Here is a 17,787-nt window from a genome sequence, read left to right as displayed (position 1 = left end):
TTTATAGGATTTTCAGTTGTTCATTTAGGGGTAGCTGAAACACAAGCAGTTTCAATTTGGTATATACTGCAAATATATATATATATATTTATTTTATCTTAGAAAATGCAAATATTAGCTAAAACTTGGCTAGCTTTGTTACATTTACTGGATATGCTTGGGTTTTCCTAAAAAATATAATATATGTTTTTCAGTTTGCAGATGCAGCATCTACATATATTCTCATTCACATGATCCAGCTACTGTAAGACTCCTCTGGAAGATTTTGTGATGAATTTTAATCAAAGTAAACCTACATTTAGCTCCACACATTTTAACAAATGTCACGGCCAACATTAAAAAAAGGGAAAAATAGAAAAGAAAATCCAAAAAGCCAATGCAGAATAATTTTTTAGTGATTCTATTTATACTTGGACTTCAAAAAAATAAAATCTCACGTAGTGGAAAATAATTTAGCAAATACTGGTTGATCCCCAGACTGATTTTTATTTTGGCAGCCATACATAAAACTGGTCTCTGAAGGAATCATTGATAATAATGACAAAATCCGGAGACGTCGCTAAAGCACAGTGCAATCTAAGAGACAGCACCTGCACAATCCAGTGCCTGGATTCATTTCCAGACTCTGCCTTTCCACTGCTGGGTGACCTTGAGCAAGGTCATTTCACTGCTTTGTGCTCCAACTTGGCCATTTGTAAATGGAGAGCTGCAATACTTACCCTCCCTGGAAAGCAGCTTGGTGCCTAGAGACGAGGAGTGCTATGTAACTGCATTGCATGTGACAATCCAAATTAAGAATGGTGTGGCATTTTGATAGACCCATTTTTACCTTATAGAGTAGGAAAATATTTATGAATCAAATTATCTGTAATGCTTTGTGATCCCCGTATCTAGACACAATATGTGTTTTTCATGGGTTATTTTACTTTGAATATAAATCTTTTCTATTAACACTTGAAGTTACTTCAAATACCTTTGCATATTATTGTAATATACCACACATGTGACATAATTATTCAGTAAATGTTTATGTTTCTGCATTTAGAAGCAAGTTAAAGAAAAAAACAAACAGCAGAGGGAAACTAGATGGCATCTGAAATTATCTGCAAAATAAACTACAAGAAAGTCAACCTATTTACTTGCAAGCAAGAAATAAGGCAATGCAGCCAGAGATGAGATGAATTACAAGTTAAAGGATTCCAAAAGAAAACAATTCTTCCAGAACAGAACTTACTAGGTTTAATTACACTAAGTAACTAAAATATCAGATTGTTCAAAGAAAAGCTCCTCTTTTGTGTTCCCTCTCTCTCCATTTAGAAGCCTTTATACCTGCAAAATCCTTGTAAGGTCTCCTTTTCTATTCAGTCCTTTTATGTGTACAATACCCTTTAGAAACTTTTTATTAAAATCAAAAGCCGGAAGATGCCAAAAATCTGACTTCACAGACATTTGTAATGAAAGAAAAATGTGACTGCAAACAAAAAGGTTTGCAATGATAGAAACCCAACCAAAAGCCCCACAAATTCTCTACCAGGCAGCACTACATGTTCTGAAACCTTAGGCTGTTAAGAAAGCACAGGACTACTGCCTCCAGCTCTGTCTGCCCTTAGTTCACCATGTTACTTACTGAGGAGCCACAAATCTTGATATGCAGGCAGCTGCACAGAAGTGACAGAGGTTGGGTAGCAAAAACCACACTGATGTAGTTTTAAGACACCTGATGACCTACAGAAGCAACAGTGTCCAAGACTATGAAATATAGTTCTACCAGTTCAAAGGCACTCTGGCAATCAGGAAAAGGTTTGCAGAAATTTTCTCTTATGCCTCCCACATTTTAAGGAAGAATTTTATATACAAACAGCACATATAAGCATGAAGTTGCTGTTCATCTGTGGAAGTAAAATTATATGTTTATGAAAAGTTTTTATAATACAGTTTATAGCTCAATGTCAGCTGTATCAAAAATATTAAGACCACTGCTATCATAAATACAAAAGCAATACATTATCTTACATTATCCTACTAAAGTAAACTTGAAAAACATGGATCAGCATTCCTATATGAAAGAGGCTGAGGTAATTTCTAGAACAATGGTAGCTGTATACTCCATAACAACAACACTGGTGCCAACAGTACCACACACAATGCACACACCACTCGTGACACTAGAACTGAGTTCTGTCTGCTGGACACAGGGATGGGGAATGTCACAGAAAGGAATCTGGTTGTCATTTACGTATTACCAGTAAGAACCACTTCTAACTGGTAAAGGGGGCTGTTTAGAACCCATTCTTATATATATTTGCTTGTGACAACAGTAAGTCCTTCCATCTCATTCAAAACATGTGAATGTGTGGTGGTCATTACATATGTGGTTAACCTGTGGAAAGCAGGCTACCAAGAAACACATGAAATAAACACTTTTAACAGGTGGCACGAACAAAGATTATTTCAGATTTTCACACTGGAAAGGTTCTCATCATCAGTGAGACAGTACCAAGCGCAGGCACCAACAACTCTTTAAAGAAGTACATAATATAGCTCACATGCTGTTGAGAAGAATTTGTATGTTCCTGCATTTCAAAATGTGCTAGCATTAGAAAGAAGGTTTCTGAAGGAAAGTATATTGACTTGTACCTGCACTTCATCCTTCAAAAGATGCCTTCCCTTCTGCATTCTTATGAAGGGAGGACACAGTCTATGACACATTCTTTTTTATCTGCCTATTCTTCCCTGTATCCAAAATGCAGATGTAATAGTGGGACCATGGGACCACATTAGCCCTTACTCAGCATGGTGTGGGACAACACTTGTGACATGTTATTACTCAAAGTATCATCAGAGGCAGGTAAATGTGACTTCTGGGGATAGGGGACTGCCTGTGGCTGAGTTAAACAGCATTCTTCCTGCTTCCTTTTTGGACAACTTCCTCTATGGAAAATGATCTTTACTTATGGGCATACTTTCAAAATTTAGCCTTCCTAAACAGCTTCTGCAGCATCAGTACAAATCATCACTCAACTGCTGCTCACTGAAAACCCACTGGGACTTCATGAGGAAGACAGGCCATTCTTCTAAAGCTTCACCTTTTAAGATTATTAAAGCAACAGGGACCAAATACAGAACATATAATGCACTTTGGCATCTGATCCTACAATGTGGCTCAGTGGCCACTGTGAGCATTGTCAATACCTTCTTATACCCTGCAGGATTGTGCAAGGCACAGAGGCCACACAAGGTGAGGAATAAAATTTAAGATCAATAAACAAGTCAACAACAAATAGAAAACACAGTTCTCAAGAATCAAAACTGTGAATAACCTTCACAACATTGGAAGCATGAAAAAAACTTACACAACAGAACCTGTAACAAAGGCAGCCTAACTAACCTATATATTACTGGTCATGTAATAGATGGAAATTTTCCTTTAAGCAAATATTTGAAAAATACTGCTTCAAAATGAAGTTACCTTCAAATATTTATAAGAAGAACTTGATAGAAGTTAATATACATAAAAAAATACATACAAAAAAATACATACATCAACCAAGTAAACCTCTTCAAAGTTCATACGTACTGTCACCAGCTTGCAGTCTTAAAGCCCTTCCCACTGCCATGTGAACCTCTGACACAGGCATTATGAGAAAGGCAGTAACAGCACTGAATGCAGTCAGAATTGTTACAAGCAGCAATGCAGTGCAGGTGTTCCAGTATGAGCCTGCTTTTGGAAATGTGACATCTTGGTAACCTCAGCTGGGCAGGCCACTTACACGTTAAACTAAAAATGAACTACTAAACCTGCATTAAGGCAAAACTCCAAACTTATTAAATTTTCTATTAAATATAAAGTAAATAATCATGGGTCATTACTGCCCACTCTGCTGATCAGCTGTGTCAAGTTATTATTATGGAAATATAGGATTGATTAATGTTTTCACACAAAGCACAGTGTAATTATTTCTCTGATATCCAATTTTCTTTTCAAGTTTTTCTGTTCTTTACAGTTAACAGTTTTGCTTTTGGTAGATTGTAAGAAAATCTTTCTTGAATTCACTGTTACTGAATTAACACTTGTAAATATTTTGTTTATTGGACTTATGTGATTTTTTTGTTATAAAACTTTGTATATATATGTGAAAGACAGTTCACATGATACCAAACATTACTTTCACCAAAAAACTGAATTATGGCTGATTTTTTAATTCTCCTTCACCCCTTTCTTTGATTATTTAAGCTACAGTGCTACATATTATTATGTAATTAATAGACTTAATTGAGGGCTGTGGATTAAATAAGTATGTCTAAAGACTGTGAACAGCTGTGAGAAGAATATATATTTGCAAGAAATTTAACTAAAGCTTGTGCAGAGTGTCATGATTCTTGGAACACAGGAAACCATTTCAGAGTGTGTGCTTAGGTAGGAATCTTTTGCATTTCAGGGTCTGGGATGCTGAATATTTTTAATGACATGAACATGAAGATGACTGATACACTGTAACTTTGATTACATGATAAAAAATAACCTCAACATGCCCTACTTTCCTGTTGATCAAATTGTGATGTTTTCTATACCAAACAGCAGGAGAGGTGAGTTTTCATAGGAAGATGATGATCTGTGAATTTGACTCAGTGAACAGCTCTGATGAAGAAAAACAAGTGACACTTAAACATATCAAAATAAGTCTCACCGCATTTTCTAAATGAATGCTTCACAGTTTTTCATTTCAGTAACTTTCAAAACAAAGCTTTTAGACTTTTTATTTTGAAAACAATAATTTCTGCCAATTTTTAATGTGCTGCTGGAAAACATTAGGAAAGTGTGCTTTAATATTTAATAGCAGTTTAAACAAATGGATTGTTTTACTGGGGAAAAGTACATTCACCTGGTGACTTTCTGAGATCAGATGAGGTGGAAAAATGACTTGCAACATACACTGGCCCTACCCTCTTACAGCACACTTCATCTCTAGGATTTAGGTGCTGCTGGTTAAAATTTGCAATGCCACTGCTGTACCCATCCTGTGGGCAAAAGAGGCCCTCAGTATCCACTGATATCAACCTGGCACCTTTCACAAGCCTTACATTCACTTTAAAGGAAAAAAAGTGAAGTTGAAAAGAACCAAAGGAAATAAGCCCAAAACTTACTCAAATAACCCAGGCCATGGTACAAATTAAGAGCAAGATGTGTTCAAGGTAAGACAATTACTTTGCTCCTAAGTGTTTATTCCAACACATCTTGTCATCTCAGTTTAGTATCATAGCCTGAAAGTTACTTCAAATGGAACAAATGATAGAAGGGTATGATCCCTAAATTTACATATCTTGAAATATGAGTATGTTTTTATCCTCTAATTTTACTGCTATATGCAACTAGTTTTGAATTTCAGGCCTGAGCTGAGCCACCAGTTATAAAACCATTTATATTTCCGATTTCATGCAAAGTTTTAAGCTCCACTGATCAAGGATCACTGCGTAAGAACAAAAAAACAACTTCCTAATTTTTCCTTGAAATAAAAGGTATACCTGTAACTGGCCATTTAGTGAGCTCAGGTCCTCAGCTTTCTTCTCCAATGACTGCACCCAGACTTTCCGTTTCTGCCGGCACCTGGAGGCAGCAGCGCGGTTTCTCTCCAAGAACTTTCTCCTTTTCTCATCAGGGTCTTCATTGGCAGCTCTTCTTCGCCGGCCGCCTGTATTCGGTGTCTGTGGCGTAGGCTGAGCTGGTGATGCCTGAAAACAGCCATGACTTAACCTACAGCTCTGGTGTAAACAGCCAGCACATCCTGGGAAAAGCATTCAGGGCATTTCTAAATACATTCAGGTGAAAGCTGTGCCCATTTAACTCTACAGGGATGTTTTTAAATCTTTTACCCATACTTCCTCTCCTGATCATCTTACATTAACATATTGCATCCAAAATAGCTTTCAAGCTAGATTTAGAAGGAAATGAATTTTCTATTTTTGACTCTTCCCACACACCTAGTCACAACTGAAAAATGACACAATTGCTTATGCCCACTACACAGAAGCTGTTTGACAAATGCTGGCAGTGCTGAGACTCTCTGATCCCTGGATCTCCAGATAGCAATTTCCTACTCATTCACATGTTCCCCACCACTGAGTAACAATTTCCCTTAATCTACCCACATTACATGACAGTATCAAAATACTTCACTATAAATGATACATAATACTAATTTCACAGTTGTGTACAGACCCTAGACAATGATTTAATGTAACAATATAATGGGTCTTAAAATCCTTTAAAGAGATAAGCTAGAACATAACTGGCCACATGACATTCAAAGGTGCATCTCCACATTCAGTCCTGTGCAGCAAGAAAGTTTTATTTTTAAATTAAAAGCTCCAAACATGTATCAGCTGGCATATAAATTTGGCATTAATTCTAAATAGCTTAGAGTAAAAAAACCCTGGGAACTCAAATCAGAGTTTTAAGAATGAAACACCTGCTATTTTTGATTAATACTAATTGTAAAATAACTCTAAGACAATCAAACAGCAATTTTCATCTTGAAAATTCTGCAATGTGGTATTTTGAAAAATATTCTTTAGAAAACCTCAAGGGACTATGGGGAAAGAGCAGCTTTAAGAAAGAGATCTTTTTACGATGGGTCACTTTTTTCCCCTGTTCTGTTCCAAACATATTTGTTTTGACACATTACTTGATTTCACTGGCCAAGGTAAGAATCTGAGGCTTTCACTGCAGATAAGTCCTGTCAGTTCTGGGCCAGCTTTTATAAAATTAATATTATGTTACGAATTCTGAAAATATCTCTTTGAGATTTTTTATAAGCAGTTTGAAAACACATTCCAAGAGGTTTTTAGAAACAGAACAGCTGCAATCCTCCAGGATCCACCAGGAAGTGTATCCTTCCTCCAGCAGCATGCCCACTTCCAGTCTGACTTAGAGGTTTTGTCTTTTACTCCCCTGTTCTGATCTACCATCCCTAAAGGATAACAAAACACACCTAAAACCAGAGCCCCCCTTCCAGAGCCTGGGATGAAGAAGTACCCTTAATGATACAGATGAAACTCTTCCTGTGGCAGCCCAGAAAAGATCCTTCAAGCAAATTAACACAAGCATGATACCTGATGCAATAAAAAAATTTCTAAGCACACTTACAATACAAAAGTATAATAAACATAAAACAGATGCAACAGAAACACAAAATAAAAACACTTATTTTTTCAAATATATATATATTGACCAGCTGTAAAAATTTCGGCTATCACAGAATCTCTTAACAATGAACTTCAGAAATCAGGACTTAGTTCTAAATTTGAGCAGATAGATACTACCTGTTTGGAAATCATCATCTTGGATAATAGGTTTTAGAAGCATTTAAAAACATGTAAGGCCTGAAAACATTTTACTGCTATAGAGCTATTGATTAAAAGAGGAATCTGTAATCTCTATTTTACAGACCAAGAGTATAGAAAAAAAATATATATTTTCAAAATGAAAGGAGTAGGTAGGGGCACGTGCCCCTCCTGTCATACCGGTGTTTCAGTTGTTGAAGTTGCAGGCTGCTGGAGTGACTGTGGTCGTGGTTCCTCTGACTGAGTCCTAACCAACCCACTTGCATGTCCCTTGGCAGTATCTCCATTTGTTACCTGAGGGTGCTGCTGGGTCAAGGCTGCTTTCAATCTCTGAAAGCAGAAAATAAAGAAGACAAAGAAAAGAAATATTCTATCATGCTAGCTTGAATGATTAATCATTTATATAAGCAGTTACTTCCACTTTGGAAACAGGAACTCCAACTCATAAAGAGGTGTTTCTTTTTACAGGCTTTTAACAGTGACCTATGCATACACCTAAAAACAGGGTAAATTTCTGCAATCATGATAAGAGCAATGAAGATTACATAAGATCCCAGGAAGGGAAGGATGGTAAACTGTATGGAGAAGTAAGCAGAAAGCCTCATCTGTAGTGAACTGAGCTCACAAACAGATGAGTGGAAGGCCATAAACAGAAGGTGGTAGTACCAGAAGAATAACAATGACACATGAAAGAAAATAGGGAACAACCAGAACACAAGCATCTTTCCACTTGAAAAATTCTGGTGTTCTCTATCTCTATTCATTTTTAAATAGCTTGTTATGCCTCCACTAATTCACGGTCTTTACAAATACTCACCTCTGCAATCCTTCCTATGGGTAATTAGATAAAAGCCAAGATCTTTGCTGAAACAAACATCTAAACACTAAGAAGCTTCAGGTTATATGTAAAGATTATTTATGTAGAAATATGCAAGTTAACTACTACAGCATGCTACTTTGCAGTAAAAAACTGCTAAAAGGTTTGATGTTCTTCCTTTACTGCAGACAGCCACTATGAAGAACAGTAATGTGCAAGTTCAGCTGTATATAATACACCCAAGAGTTACTGACAACCTGATGGATGATTTCAGAGCACTTTACTGACTGCCTGTTGAAAAACACTTCATTCAACTTTTGGGGAAATCTATTAAAACTGTAATATAATACATTCTATTTAAAAACTATTTCTTAATCTTAAGTGATAAAGTGTCCAATTTCAGCAGATACAACTGCTTGTAATTCCAGATTCTTTCTTAAATTTCCATGAGTACTGTACAATTTATCATTAATTTTTTTGGTTTTACTGAAGAATTTACCTTACTAGAGAAATGGTGTTAGAAAATGTTTTTCTACTGAGCACCAGATTTTTTAAGAATCCAATACAAGTTTAAGAGAAGATTAATGACTTAAACACATACATTTGTGGAAATTCTGATATCTTGTAAGACCATATTTTGAAATACGAACAAGGTGTCACCCACATACTAACATTACTAGGATATCTTAAGAATACTAGAGAGAGGCAGCATTTGGCCAGCTGAGAATAAACAGAAAACTTTGCACCTATTTATATAGATATTCTCTATAAACTGTAGTATCCAATGTCTCTAAACAATTAAGTCAGTGAAATACAGAACGGCTCTCTCCTACCTTCCAAGGTAACAGGCTTTCCTGGATCCTATGCTACAATTAAAACAACAGATTGCAGATTACCTCTGTCAAAACTGCAAAATATTTTCATGTCTGAAATATGGCAAGTTACCATCCACTGCATGGATCTGGTAGCACATACCAAGCACCAGTAGGAATCCTAACTGAGGGCTACAAAGAGATCCAGGACACTCCAACCCTCCTCTACTGGCCTGCTATTAAGGAAGCTTTAGCCAGTGACTTCTGTAGTAGGTCTGTTCTGTAGAGATTGCTCTGGACTGAATTAGCAGCACATAACATCAGTTAGGAACCATTCAAGTGCACATGAAAATTAGGAGTTAATCCCAACAGCTAAATGAGCTGTTGTTCCTCACCTCATTTACTGTATCAACTTCCTAAATTTCCCAGAATAAAGAAGACACTTCAGAAAATTACACAAACCAAATTTACTGCAGTTTCCAGTGCTCAAATTTAACAACAAAAATTTAGGATAGCTGCAAGCATTAGATCAGGATAATAAAAAAAATTAAGATAATATGTCCATAACTTTTAGTATATTTACAGCACTCTGAAAGCCCTTAGATAGTTAACTCTTTAATTAAACTCAAGAATTGACTTGTACCTTCCTAATTCTCCTTGGAAAAACAAGCTAACAAAAACATTTCAGTCCCTGTCTCCAGCAGGCTTAAGTATTTTCTAAATGCCTAACTAAAATTACTAAAACCAAACTCTATGATCTAACTGCAAAATTGATGGCTGATTCCTCTCTCTCCTTAAGTAATCCTGGTGTCTAAATTGTAAAATCTTCTACACAACCACTACCAGGACTACTAGGGAAACATATCACATCCAAGTCAGTTTTAAAAAGAATGGTTTTCTAAAGAAACTAGCAAGTATTTAATACCAATATGACAATAACTTTTCTGTATGTTACTAAGGTAAGATTTTTTGCAGTGTATTTTCATTTATGACTTGAATAACTTTAGAAGTATCTCTTGTATCATAACTTGTTGTTAGGCAAGATGTGACAAATTTTCATCAGTCCTAATCAAGAGAGCAGTGAAAGTACAAATCAGTTAAAGGGTATGCTCTCTTCTACTTCAAGCTGTCACACCAGGAGAGATTTCAAAGTTACCATCTCAAAAATGATATGTATTGGGTTTGCATGGTAATTGATGAGTTTGCACTGGGACATGCAAACAAAGTGGGACTTTATTTACTGTAATGCCAACATTTAAACATTATATCCCGTAAATTCATAGGTAAACAAACTCCTTTTGAGTATTACGCTGTTAAATGTAATGTACTACGAAAACACAAATAGGAAATAATTAGATTTAATCTCAAATTACAAAGTTTGAAAGTTGAAATTAAAGGAGTTAGGAATAAATAATCCACAAATGCAGACACATTGTGAAAATCTGAAGAATATTTGCAGATTTTCACAAGGAGATTTCCAGCTTGTGTGTTTAATAAGTTTCATATTTTAAAAGGGAATGCTGAAGTAAAATACTATATGAGTGTTGTGCTTCTTGTGACAGTTACCCCAAATTCAATGAGAATCTCATTTTTAACAATCAAGAACACAGATACATATATTAGAATAAATGTATATAAGAATTTTTATGGGGAAAAACTTGAGGACAACTGAGGTTTTTTGGTATTATTTGGTTATAGCCGAACTAACCAGATAGGTTAATAGCTTTTAAAATCTTGATTAGCAAGGTTTTATCATTCATGTATATCCTTGAAAACAAATCCTCACCACATCTGTCAAAATTTGGTAGGACTGGATCATTCCATCAAGAGCTCACAGAAACAAGATAATATACTCCAGAAACAATTTGTGAAAAACTCAGATCCATATTTCATATCTGCCACAAAAGCTCATCAGAGTAATAACCCTCCTTCTCCTGGGTGTTATCCTACCATCTGCTCCTCTATTACTTATCTTTATTTTGCAACTAATTAACAGCATAATCTTCTAAATTCAGCAAGTTAATTATCATTATTGTGGTCTTTGCAGCATCATCAGTCCTTATGAAGTCTTGTCTCTCCACCCCCAGAGAACATATGAAAATGAAGTAGGTTGTGAGAGGGTCTGTTTCTTTAGAGTAGGCTCATTAGGTGTTTGCTGATTAGCTCGGCAGGCAGAGAGACAGGTCAGAAGAATTCTGCTGAACACAAGGTCCCATGCCGGGCTCCAGCAAGTTAATGTTGGTTTCTGAACATTTGCCAAGCTGCCCTCTGTCACTTCTCAGTAGAAACCTCCTGCAAAAAGTCTACTGGTTGCCTACTGAGTGTAAGGTATTTTTTTATATTGTGACAAAAAGTTTTGCATGGGAAGGAGGAGACAGAGGGAAACATTCCATATTAAAGCGATTTTGAAATTCTTCAGAAACTTCTGCAATCCACGCTGAAGAGTCTGAATGCTAAGTTTGCACCCACAAGCTGCACACTCAAAAAGGATGTTTTACAGCTGCAAATCGAGGCTCATGTTCCATACACAGAAAGCATACAATTATAGATCTCCTCATAAGAACATCAGAAGCAATTCTACAGTTATTTAAAATCATGCATCCTTATCCTAGTGAGGAAGTTTTTTGGGAGTTTTAAGTTTTTTGGCTTTTTTTAAAGACAGTTATTGCATCTACTTCTAAGCCTAAAAATACCACAAAACTGACATACATATGATTTTACTTAAGTAAGTGAAAGTTAGTTTCCTTAGCACACTGACAAACATGGAATCATATCAGAAAAACGGATAATTTATATTAAGTATGCCACAGAAATCTGAAACTCATTTTTACTCCTACTGAATGGCATTCTTAGTATAAGATGTAAGAATATTTCCAAAATAGTAGCAGCAAAAGACAAGGCTGTGTCTGAATAAAATCTCTAGTCATTTTGTACTTCAGTTCTACATGCAGGAGAGAAAAAGGATCCAAGAATGTTCAAAACTATAGTAACAGTGCCTTTCACAGCTGTGACTGGACCAGCTCTGCTCACTACAATAAATTCAATACTGAGGCAATAAAATTAAAATGCAATCTGATTTCATGCAATTCTTTCACAGCACTGGAACACATCAAGCACTCTATATGTTTCAGTAGTGAAAGAGACCCTAAGACTGTACTTAATGCACTCTTTCACTTAAGGTCAACTGTTTCAGCTGAGAGCCTCCTGCAAGAATGTCACCAGTCATAAGGATTTGGCTCACTGCACATACAATTTTTAAATTTTTGTCTGTCATCACTTTTATGCATTCATTTTTTTAATTACTATTTTTTCTTCCCAGTTATTAGTCCTTGTAGTTGGTATACATTTTTCTATCTGCTGTTTCACTTAGTGAACCTGTTCCCACATACTACTGCTCCTCTATGGAATTCATACAATCATTTTATGTCAGACAACTTGACCAGTAAGCAGAGAAAAGAGCATTTCAGCAAAGAACAAACAGAGTTCCAGAGGTGACATCTCAGTAACTTGCTTCGCATCAATAACCAAAAGTGCCATGCTGAAGGAGTTTGACACTTGAGACTGAAAACTTTATTGAACATAGAAATAAATACACAGTTTTGATTATTATGCATTAAACTTGGACATCCCTAATAAAAAAATTCTTTCAAATGCTGCAAGAGAGACCATTTGCAAAAATAAAAGTCTCCAAAAGTTGTCCATTGTGGGAAAAAATTCTCAGGAAGTGCCTCAGTTCCTTTACCCTTAAAGGGTTCCACGACTTCTAGGACAGCTAAAGAAAAATTTTAACTATGCTATAGGAAGCCATCCAATGTCCACTACCAAAGACATCTCCTGCCAGTTATTTTAAGTTTTAGATTTTGGAAATGAAAATATCAATTTAATTACTAAAGTTCATTCATGAAACTATAAAGAAGAAATACACTTCTTCTTTGTACAATTTGGCAACTCATAATGGAACAACAGGTATTCATCAAAATAAAAATTTGTTCTTCTCATGTTAATTCAAATACAAAAATGAAGTTATCTAAATTCATATTTAAATTTCAGAGCATTAGGAAAGAAGCCCTGCAATCTCTAATTTGACTTTTATCAATCTCATGTTCACTTAAAAAAAGTCTGTACAACAGTAGCCTTTAGTAAGCAAGTAAGAGTGAAATGAATGGGGAATGTAATCAGAGCACAAAGTTATTTTCTTAACTATAAACTTCTAAAATGTGTTAGCTCCTTGAAATATGCGGAAATAGCCTCTGTAAAGAAAGGCACAGAGCACAAAAGAAAGTGGTTTGTGGCAGGTATTTCATCCAAAACAAAGAGCTGTACCTTCTACACAGGACAGCTCCAGATCTGATAACAATACAACAAAGTGGTGCTATTTCACATTAAATTTACTACAACCAGTTTTTCAGGAATTTTACTCAACTTCTGAAGTTATTAGATCTGTGTCAACTTAGAAAACCTTGAAATAGCATTGTGGTATGACAGCAGAAAATGCAGAACACCATAATAACAAGTATGGTCCTTCAACACAGGAGAGGCTCAAACAACTACTGCCAACACCACATATGATCAAACCCTTTGGAGATATAAATAAACCATGTTAACTTTCCAAACTCTGCATCCCATACAACACAATGCTTACTTCAATACCCAAGGAAGTTAGGGAAGTTAGTTAGGAATCTATTCCTGCATGTTTTTTTGTATTTGCTACATATTCTCCTCTTACATTTTATAATGCAATACAAACATTCCATGAGATTACAAGGTCCATCTATAAAGAACAACAAAAACTTTACTCAAATAATAAGTAAGAAATAAAGCAGCAGTCAAAACAATTCCAAATATCTATACTCCTGAGAATGCTGTGAAAGGAACATCACAGCTTCAACCCTTCATCGGGCTTTTTGTTCAAAACACACTAACAATACACTGCTGACAGACTTCATAGGTTCATAAAATTGTTTAGGCTATAAAAGACCTTTAAGATCAAGTCTGACCATTAAGCCAGAACTGCCAAGTCCACCACTAAACCATGGCCCTAAGTGTCACATTTCCATGTCATTTAAACACCTCCAGGGATGGTGACTCCACCACGTCCCTGGGCACCCTGTTTAATACTTGACAACCCTTTCAGAGAATAAATTTTTCCTAAAAGTCCAATCTAAACCTTCCCTGGTGCAACTTGAGGCAGTTTTCTCTCATTCTATCAGTTGCTGTTTAGAAGAGGCCGAGTCCCACCTGGCTACACCCTCCTTTCAGGTAGCTGTACAGAGCATGGAGATCCCCCTTGAGCTTCCTGTTCTCCTGGCTAAACAGCCCCAGCCACCTCAGTCACTCCTCAAAGGGCTTTCTCTCTCGACCCTTCACCTGCTCCCCTGCCCTTCTCTGGACATGCTCCAGCACTTCAATGTCTGCCTTGCAGTGAGGGGTCCAGAATTAAACACGGAACTCAAGGTGTGTCTGCACCACTGCTAGTACAGGGGAACAGTCCCTGCCCTGGTCCTGCTTGTCACTATTGCTGATTCTGATACAAGCCAGGATGCCACTGGCTTTCTTGGCCACCTGGCCACTGCTGGTTCATGTTAAGTTGGCTGCTGACCAGCACACTCAGATCCTGTCCCAACAAGCAGCTTTCCAGCCACCCTGCCCACAGCCCGTGGCACTGCCTGGGGTTGCTGTGATCCAAGATCAAGACTTCGCACTTCGCCATGTAGAACCTCATACAAATGGCCTCAGCCCACTGATTCAGCCTGTCCAGATCCCTCTGCAGAGCTTTCCTACCCTTTTGCACATCAAACTTTTGCCCAGCTTGGCGCCATCTGCAAACTGACTGAGGGAGTACCCATTCCCCTGTCCTGACCACTGATAATGATACTACACAGAACTGGCCCCAACACTGAGCCCTGGGCAACACTGCTTTTAACTGGCCACCAACTGGATTTAACTCCATTGACCACCACTTTTTGGACTCAGCCATCCAGCCAGTTTTTTACCCAGCAGACTGCATCTGTATAAAACATGAGCAGTTTCCCCAGGAGAATGCTGTGGCAAACAGTGTCAAAGACTTTCGTAAAGTCCTTGTAGACAACACCGACAGCATTTTCCTCATGCACCATAAGTAGGTCACCTTGTCACAGAAGCCAAGCAGGTCAGTCAAGTAGTCTGCCTGTCAGATCCATGCTGGCTGGATCTGATCCTGCCTGTTCTGTGTGTGCTATGATGATGAAGATCATCTGCTCCATGACCTCCCTCAGTGCAGAAGTCAAGCTGAGAGGCCTGCAGTTCCCTGGATCCTCTTTCCTGCCCCTCCTGAAGATGAGCATCACTTTTACCAACCTCCAGTCACCTGAACCTCCCCAGCTAGCCCGGGCTGCTGGTAAACAATGTAAAGTGGCTTTACTGAGCTTCTTCCCTAGCTCCCTCCGAACCCTAGGGATCCCATCCAGTCCCATAACCTTCTGTGTGTCCTAGGGCTGTAGCAGGTTGGATTAGAGAGGCTTTGCTCTCCTCCACATGACTGTCTTCCAGCTCAAGGTGCTGGGTACCCAGAGAGGAACTAGTCTTACTACTAAAGACTGAAGCAAAAAAACCCCATTAAGTACTTCTGCTTTTTCCTCATTTTTGCCTCTATGCTTCCCCCCATATCCAATAAAGGATGGAAATTCTCCTCGGACGTCCTCCTTGTGTTGCTGATGTACTTAGAGAAATATATTTAGTTATCTTTTACAGAGTTACCAGATTAAGTTTTAGCTGGGCTTTGGCCCTGCATAACTTCCCAACATCCACCTAGTCCTGAGCTGCAGGTCCCTCATCCCACAGGTCACACACTTCCCTTTTTCTCCTGTGTTCCAGCCAAGGCTCTCTGTTCAGCCAGGCCAACCCTCACTGCTGGCTCATCTTTCAGCACATGGGGACAGCTGCTCCTGCACCTTTAAGATTTACTTCTGAAAGGATGTCCTGGACTCCTCTGCCCTTCAGAACTGCCTCCCAACATGAAGGAGAAATGTGGCTGTAATAGGCAAAAGGACACAGGGCATGTTCCCAGAGTTCAGCTAACTTAACCATACCAATCAATCCACAAATTGCAGTATACCATTAATACATGAAGCATATAGTGTTCATTTATTAAATTTCAGTGTATTAGCTGATTTTTCAACATTAAATGTGAACTATTAATGAAATGAAAAGTGAGCTGTAAAACTAAATATTGTCTTCTGTTGGCTTAACCAGGAATACAAGTGAAAAATAAACCTGCTCTGCAGAGTTTCACAGAATTTAGTATGCAGCAAGCAAAATTATTTTTAAGAGAGACATGAAAATAAGGGTTTGATATCACAAAGATTTGAATTAAAAAATTAAATTGAACTTTGCAGTTAATAAACCATCACGTATCTGCCAACAATGCATCCCATGGCACAGTGAATTACTCTTACTCTTGGAGGCTTTTCTACATAAACATTAAGTTTCTCATTAAATTGCTTTTACTTTCAGGGGGATAAGAAATTAGGTTTTTTATTTTTGTGAATAGGCACTATATAAAAGTAAATGAGCATAAGAAATATACATAATTCTGATATTCTTGAATTCTGCTCATGCTTGATGTTAAGCAACAAGGAAAGGAAATACTGCAAATACCCTTTTTACAGTCTCACTTAAAAAAAAGATAAGCAATCACTGAAGTGCATATATTAGCTAAATTGTAACGAGAAGGCTAATGAGACTGTTAAATTTTAAGTCTAATGATCTTTGTTTTCCTTTGCATTTGAGTGATTGCTTCTTCCAATGTGAGATCAAAGTCTTCACCACACACATGTATTTCCTCTCTGTCTTTAAATCATTCTAAGAGAAAATCACTCAGCAATACACTTAAAAACCTAATTTCTAGCCCATCTAAAAAATTATTTGGAACCAATTCCTCCTGGATTTCAAACAGAATTCAGAGTGGAGTCTCCTGGCTCTAAAACATGTTCAGGTTTGGAGAAAACAGTTCTTGCTTTCACTTGTTTTACATTCTTCTCTCCTGGATCTAAGGTAAATTAATTTTGTAAGAGCTGGTTACATTTAAGTATTTTCTGAGGTATTAAAAGATTCCTTTTCCCATTCCCAGGGAGACAAGGATGCACAAAAACAGACCTCCTTCCCTTATGTCCTCCTCTACACTATTTCAGAAGTCATTGTGTTCAGCAGAGCAGGGAAATGAAGGAAGATCTGAGAGCACCAGGCAGAGTCAGTGCACCTCTCCACAGCAGTTTCAGTATTTGATGAATGTGGTCTAGGTGTGCTCACTCCATGGGAATCCCTTTACTCCAGAAAAACCAGACTCACCGTTTCTCATACTGGGGCTTGAGAAGGCAAAACAGGTAAGGAAAGAAAGCCCACAGGTTTAGATCGAGAGAAATGAGATATCTAAGAATGTTAAGGGCATCCTCCCACTTACCCTTATCAATGCAGAAAAATATATTTTTATCTAGCAGGTGTTCCTGATTCTCTTCTAGTACAAAGCAAGAGCTGAAGAAAGAGGAACACTACTTCACAGGATAGATACTGTTCATGGAGGCATTGTGTAAATATATAAATGGGTTAATTATTGTTTAATAATAGATCTTCTATTGCTTTAGAACAGTTGGAACAAACAAGACAGAAAAAAAAGAAGCGACTGCCTAATGCTATATAAAATATTTCAATAAATTGATAAATTCAACCTACCATCTTAAATGGTCACTAATATTAAGTAAAAATAACAACCCCCAAATCAAACAAAAACCAAACCCATCTTTTGCTTGTTTTAGACATTTTCCAAATAATTCTCAACTCCCC

At 37.3% G+C, this 17,787-nt stretch overlaps 1 protein-coding gene and 1 long non-coding RNA gene across 8 annotated transcripts in view; one reads left to right on the top strand and one right to left on the bottom strand.

Annotated features, from left to right (window-relative positions):
• Positions 1-3,237, top strand: part of LOC113458870 (uncharacterized) — a 28,084-nt gene extending 24,847 nt beyond the window's left edge. Inside the window, exon 4 of the long non-coding RNA XR_012581964.1 lies at positions 195-3,237. This is a non-coding gene — a long non-coding RNA (uncharacterized LOC113458870). The remainder of the gene's footprint in view (positions 1-194) is intronic.
• Positions 1-17,787, bottom strand: part of ATF2 (activating transcription factor 2) — a 49,972-nt gene that overhangs the window by 9,375 nt on the left and 22,810 nt on the right. For all 7 annotated transcript variants that reach the window (XM_005484083.4, XM_026791599.2, XM_074548454.1 and 4 more), the window contains 2 exons: positions 7,522-7,671; positions 5,524-5,730 (listed from right to left, as the gene is read on the bottom strand). In XM_005484083.4, the coding sequence (XP_005484140.1) occupies positions 5,524-5,730; positions 7,522-7,671 (357 nt within the window). The remainder of the gene's footprint in view (positions 1-5,523; positions 5,731-7,521; positions 7,672-17,787) is intronic.

The sequence above is a fragment of the Zonotrichia albicollis genome, chromosome 10 (genome assembly GCF_047830755.1).
Source record: "Zonotrichia albicollis isolate bZonAlb1 chromosome 10, bZonAlb1.hap1, whole genome shotgun sequence".
In the NCBI taxonomy this organism is placed as follows: domain Eukaryota; kingdom Metazoa; phylum Chordata; class Aves; order Passeriformes; family Passerellidae; genus Zonotrichia; species Zonotrichia albicollis.
The sequence above is the reverse complement of the archived record's forward strand: the minus strand, read 5'-3'. Positions and strand labels throughout refer to the sequence as shown.